Raw genomic sequence first — 6,933 nt, forward strand, 5'->3', positions numbered from 1 at the left:
AATATGTCACATAAATACAGAAATTTAGCTTATAACTGCCCCACCCACTGTGTAAAACATTAAATAAGTAATTCAGAACATAGATTTATGCCAAAACTCACCTGTGAATAAAATTATTGGTGTAATATTATTAATACAGCCATAAAATATATAACATATTTTGTGTGTGTCTTAAAAACAAAGTATGAACATTGTAATTAAACTGCTACAATATCACAACAAAAGAAGAACAAACATGTGTATTTTGAACACTTTTTATTGTTAACCCAAGTATACTGTACATACATCCGGGGTCAAACAGGTTATGTCAGATTTATTTTTCATCCATAGGATTAAAATAAGGAAAGTGCCAGATGAGTCTACGGAGACTCAGAACATAACTATGTCAGCAGATGACAGGTAAACCAACAGGAGAGCTGCCTTTAAATATTGCACACATAGGATTGTTCAACAAAACAGGTCACAGGTGATGTCACACAGGAACACAGCTGGATTATACATCATATTTACACACAAAAAAACCCACATCTTTACATCTGCAGGCAAAAGCCAAGTTGGTACATTCCCCAGTTGAAATCAGTCTAAACTCTTTTGTTTTGTCGCAAACATAGAAAAGGTTCAGCCCAAACACACTCTGGCTTAGAGAACAATGCCAGACTTGTACTTTCCTAAAACAAAAGCTGTTTACCAACCCAACTGGATAATCGCTGTACACGACAAAAAAACTACTTTCTCTCTGCCATGCAAAGTAAATAATACATGTGAGGTCATAAAAGTGCTCCAATCTGATTACGTTTAACTTGATCTACTAAAATGAGTGGGGAAGGCACTATCTAGCAAGTGTGAGTTTGAAAGAAACTACTTCAATATGATGAACTACATTCTTCACAGCAAACATTTGTTAAGCTTCACATAAAAACAAAGGATGAGGGAATCTCAAAGACTCATATAGTAAGCATTCAGCACAACACAACAAAATATACAACTTGGTATAAGTGAATAAGCAAATGGAAGTGCTAAATATGATGCATTTTATCATAATTAGCGATTTCAGCACAATCGTTTTTTTTAGTATAGTAAAAACAGGAGATTATGCACGTCATATGTTCAGGAAAAAGTGCGATTTAAATGTTTGCGTACTACTATTAGAAAAACATCAACTATGTTAAGTCAGCAATAAATTCATGACCATATTTTTTCATGTTTTGGGGTGAAAAAAAACTAATAAAATATCTAAAGTTTGAATATTAAGCCCAAAGTATACTTTAATTTTCACATGTATGCTAGGATATGCGTAAATTGCACAACCCAAATTTCAACAAACAACTAAAAATGGCAAAAACAACAAACGCAATGCATGATGGGATTAAAGAACATAGATTTATACAGAGATTTGTAATCACTCATAACTTTTGGAGAGGAAAAAGTGCAGACACTGGACGAGAATGACTAGTGTGCATATGTTGAATGCATGATTTTGTATATATACTTATAGCATAGTTATATATTTACAGTAGCAGGGGCTTTGTGTTTAAGTGTGTGCTTGCTACAAACAAGTCTACACTGGTTTTTACACATATGCAAGGGTATGCGTACAATTTTGTCATCAAAGCACACATGTAGTGAAATTAGTTTACTAATCGAGAAAATTCAAACTTTGAACAGTTTTTGCACTACTTAGTTTGCCCACAAGGTCACTCATGAGCCAGCTGTTGTTTCGCAGTTAGAAAAGAAAGGAACAACAACAACAAATTACTAAAGATGACAAAAATAAAATAGATGCCTACATAGGCAACTGCATGTATACGTGAATTAATTTAAAGACGTTTAAAACTTTTTCTTTTTAACAAAGTCGAAGACATTTTATCGCTAAGATCTTTTAAATAGACAAAGCGCAGACTAGGATGAAGCTCTTTGATGCTTAAGGGTTCTTGAACACTCATGAAGTAAATTTTACATGGCGGCGCACGTACATAAATTTACGTGTTAAAACAAGTTTACTTTCATTTTTATGCACACGTGGCAAGGGTATATGGATAATATGCAAAAGTATTTTAACTGTGTGCACAATGTACACACATTTGTTGTTGCACTGCTTTGTTTGTCCACAAGCTGTAAACACTGCACCATTGTTTTACAGTCAGGAAAAAAAAAAGAAAGTAAAACAAAAACTACAAAAGTCGAGTAAATGTGCGATGAGATCAAAGAACACATATTGACATTTTAAAAGCTCATAATCTTTAGAGAGACAAAGCGCATACTCTGGATAAGCAAAAATCTTGTTAGCGCGCAAGTGCCAAACATCTATTTTTGTAAATATTATTAAATAGCATATCTTATTCATAAGGGCTTTGCTTTCAACTAAACGCATACGCTAACATGTGTAAATAAAGTATACTTTAGGCATACAGAGGTCGCTACACAACATAGTGTTAATTATAGATGTCAGTCAAAGTAACTAAATCTCCAAATAGCCCAATCCTCATCATATGAAACAGACCAGTCAAGGACAAAACCAATCCTTGTTTGTCACAGCAGCAAATGAATAACTCAATTTAAACTTTCCAGGTTGGCGTTCAGGATGAAGAGCAGTCTGTGTACGTGGTGACCATGTTTCCTCTTCGCTGGGTCACCGTCCTACAGTGCTGTTTGGTTGTGCCCTGAAACCTGCTATCTGTCCTCTTTACGTGTCGGTCAAATGTAAACATCTTCTCCATGTCTTCAAACATATCCTCAAAGGCTCCGTTTCCAAAAGAACCCTGGTAGTGTCTCTTGTGGCGATTGTGTTGTTGCTGGTGGGCCCTGAAGTGCTCTTCAAAGTGCCGTTTTGGGCGAGCGTGCCTATTTTGGCTATAAATGTCAAAGTCTCTGAACATGTCATCAAAGTTGAAATCAAAGGAATGATGGAAACGCTGCCCTGCTCCTCCTCCTCCATTCGTGTCGTCATTGGTGAATGCACTGTGTCCTAGCCGGTCATACTCTCGCCGTCTTTTCTCATCTGACAGGGTTTCGTATGCTGCCGAATGAGTTTTGCAAAAAATGATGAGTGAAAACAAAGGGATATTCCACATAAAAATACATATTCTAATTATTATTTTTTAATTAAAAAATGCTGATTCATATATAAAATATATAAATCTTTCACACTATTATTTTAGGGTTAAACTTTGCAATCAAATCATGTGCTCTGAACTGTAGTTTCTGGTTAATTATAATCCTAACTTGACATTTAAGATTCTGCAACGTGACTATTGCAGATTCACATATTTGGATATAAATGCTGAAACCATATATTGCGTAGCCCTAAAAGATATAAAGTTAGGTCCATAAATATTTGGACATTGACACAATTCTAACATTTTTTGTCTTTATACACCAATACAATCAATTTAAAATGAAACAAACAAGATGTGCTTTAACTGCAGACGATCAGTTTTAATTTGAGCTGTTGTAAAAACCCTATATATATGTGTGTGTATATATATATGTATATATATGTATATGTATATATATATATATATATATATATATATATATATATATATATGTATATGTATATATATATATATATATATATATATATATATATATATATATATATATATATATATATATATATATATATATATATATATATATATATATATATATATATAATTTAAGGGCTGCATAATATATTGTTTCAGTATCATTGTTTCAGGATCTTTAACGTGATTATAATTAACTAGGAGCTACAGAACAGAGCACATGATTTAAAAAGTTTAACCCTAAAATAATAGTGTGAATGACTTTTATTTTTGATTATATAGTTTTCAAGGCCTTTTACTAAGGTTTCAGGTGAATTTAAACCATTTGTGCACAAAGAATTATAATTACATTGTTCTGTTGTTTTCATCCATGCTTTTACTTTGTTGATTTTATGTATTTTGGGCTAAGTCAAACTAGTAATAGGTAAATATTTCCAGATAAAGTTACTAAAGTTATCTTCTGGAATTGTATTGTATTCATATCGCAATATATTTTCCAGATAAACAAAATAAATCGCAATACCCATTTTTTTCCAATATCGTGCAGCCCTTAAATATATATATATATATATATATATATATATATATATATATATATATATATATATATATATATATATATATATATATATATATATATATATATATATATATATATAAATAATACAATATATATAAATTGTGCTAACTGAGTGATAACCATCGACTTTCTTAGTATTTGTTTTTCAAACTATAAAAGTTAATGGTTACCGGTTTCTACCATTCTTTAAAATATCTTCTTTTGTGTTCAACAGAAAAAGGAAACTCAAAAATGCTCCTTTTTGGGTAAATAATCCCTTTAAACTGTACTTGTAATGTTACAAATGTTTTATTTTACTAAAGGAATCCGGATTTAGTGGAATAGAATAACCCTGATTTTCAATCACAACAAATGAAAACATTTCAATTCAACTGTTTATTGTCATGTGCACAGTAAGGAAACACGTTTCCCTGTACAATTTGTTATTCTGCCCATTCATTATTTAAAAAATAAATATAAAAATGTTTGAAATTTGGAGGAAAATTATCAGGTCTGAAAAATTTGAAGTAGTTGCTTGTCTTTTTCCATGGATAGAAAAGGATTATTTGCCACTCTCATCACAGTTCAATTCAATTTTCAATTCAGCTTTATTTGAATAGCGCTTTTACAATGTAGATTGTGTCAAAGCAGCTTCACATAAATGGTCATAGTAATTGGATCAGGGTAGTTCAGTTTTTAGTGTTTAAGTTCAGTTCAGTTTAGCTCAGTTCAGTGTGTTGTTTGAAATTATTATTGAGAGTCCAAACACTGAAGAGCAAATTCATCGATGCATAGCTCTACCAATCCTGAACCATGCAAGCAAGAGGCGACAGCGGAGAGGGAAATAAAACTTCACCAATAGGAGAGTGAAGAAAAAAAACTTTGAGAGAACCAGACTCAATTCGGCACGACCATTTTAATTTCTCGCTGGCCAAAAGTCTTGTGCAGAGCTGCAGTCTCAGCGAGTGAGGCTGGAAGCTCCACAGATGACAGCTTCCTGTTTGCCAAGTTTGCAAGTTGCTGAATTTACTTAGTTTGCTTAATTTTTTTAACCTCTTGTAACCCCAAATGAGGTACAAAACCCTTTACTGGCCATACAATTAAAACAATGAAAAATAAATAAATAAATAATTAAATAAATAACAATGAAGTTGCAGTCAGAATTATTAGCCCCCCTTTGATTTTTTTTTTCTTTTTTAAATTTTCCCAAATTATATTTAACTAAGCAAAGAAATTTGTACAGTATGGCTGATAATATTTTTTATTTTGGAGAAAGTCTTATTTGTTTTTTAATAAACATTTTAAGGCCAAAATGATTAGCCCCTTCAAGCTATATATATATATATACATTGTCTGCAGAAAACAAACATAGTTTTACAATAATTTGCCTAATTACCCCAGTTAAGCCTTTAAAAGCTACTGTCAGTAAATGCTACTGCATTACTGTCATCATAGCAAGGATAAAATAAATCAGTTATTAGAGATGAGCTATTAAAACTATAATTTTTTTTTATATCTTCTCTTAGTTAAACAGAAATTGATGGGGGGGGGATAAACAGAGGCGCTAATAATTCAGGGGGGTAATAATTCTGACTTGTGTATATATAACTATATATTAAATGTAAAAAAAATATGCAAAGCTTTTTGACTTTTAAACCTACCTTCGGCAATCTCTCGAAATTTGTTTTCCGCATCAGGGCTCTTGTTCTTGTCTGGGTGATATTTCATGGCAAGCTTGTGAAAAGCTTTCTTAATCTGACGCTCAGAAGCATCTTTTGGCACACCGAGGATGTCATAGTAGTCCTTTCTGGCCAGTATGAGTTCTGTTATCATCAAGATGCAGACTGCAAACATCAGTGTGGACTGTGCAGTGGCCATGCTTCTTCTGGCTGTTTGATAAACGGATGAAAGAGATGGAATTTATTAATTGAATTTAATATATAAACACTAAATTATGCTAATCACAAAATATTTACCTCCAAATAATACAGTAAAATTACATTTCCCTTATGTAATGCAATTGTATATGTTTGTATAACGTTAATAGAAATCATGCATCAAATTTGGTAACGTGTTGTTCTGGTAATATTCATGATGTAACTTACATGCACCACGCCCCCTCGATTAACTGCTTTAAGTGTTTCAAAATACACTCATATTAAAACATAAAATAAAATTGTATAAAATATATTAAATGAACATTTTATTAAAGATAACGATAAATTAATTGCTGTTTTATTATATCAATGTTTGTAATACGGCGCTTGCAGTGCATGTAAAACAGTCTGTGCGTTTCAGATATTGTACCATTTTTTCTGTATTTTCTTTATATTGTTCTATTTATTGTAGAACAATATAAAAGCCTCATCAACACGCTGTTCGAAACCAACTTTTATAAATGATAAACTATTATTAGCCAGCTTGCTAACATTATGTCTGATTTTCACTTAATTTTATAACATGATCAATAACAGATATTTAGATACACTCGCTGTATACAAATATTGCACATAAATATAAGCAATAAATACACAAAAGTGAATGCAGGCATATTTGGAGCACGTACTTACTCTCGCTGACAGCACCGTAAAAATGACCTAAACCGATACAGTTGTTTTAATATTTGGGCAGTACAACACGACTCGTATTCCTATTGGTCCATCACCGTACCGCGTGACCTTCATACGAACCAGACACTAGACACCTCAATGTTGCGGTGTGTTTACGCAGGGCCTAATGAAATGTAGGCCTATGTGTTATGTACAGTTGAAGTCAGAATTATTAGCCCCCCCTAAATTATTAGTCCCTCCTGTTTATTTTTCCTCCAATTTCTGTTAAACGGAGAGA

At 32.3% G+C, this 6,933-nt stretch overlaps 1 protein-coding gene across 2 annotated transcripts; it reads right to left on the bottom strand.

Annotated features, from left to right (window-relative positions):
- Window positions 1-238: 238 nt before the first annotated feature.
- Window positions 239-6,680, bottom strand: dnajb9a (DnaJ heat shock protein family (Hsp40) member B9a). 2 transcript variants are annotated; one of them, NM_001441898.2, is given in 3 exon segments: window positions 239-3,016; window positions 5,748-5,975; window positions 6,657-6,680. In NM_001441898.2, coding segments are annotated over 2 exon segments (657 nt in total). In that variant the 5' UTR covers window positions 5,965-5,975; window positions 6,657-6,680; the 3' UTR covers window positions 239-2,576.
- Between the last annotated feature and the right edge of the window lie 253 nt (window positions 6,681-6,933).

Source organism: Danio rerio, chromosome 25 (genome assembly GCF_052040795.2).
Source record: "Danio rerio strain M-AB ecotype USA chromosome 25, GRCz13ab, whole genome shotgun sequence".
Classification (NCBI taxonomy): Eukaryota; Metazoa; Chordata; class Actinopteri; order Cypriniformes; family Danionidae; genus Danio; species Danio rerio.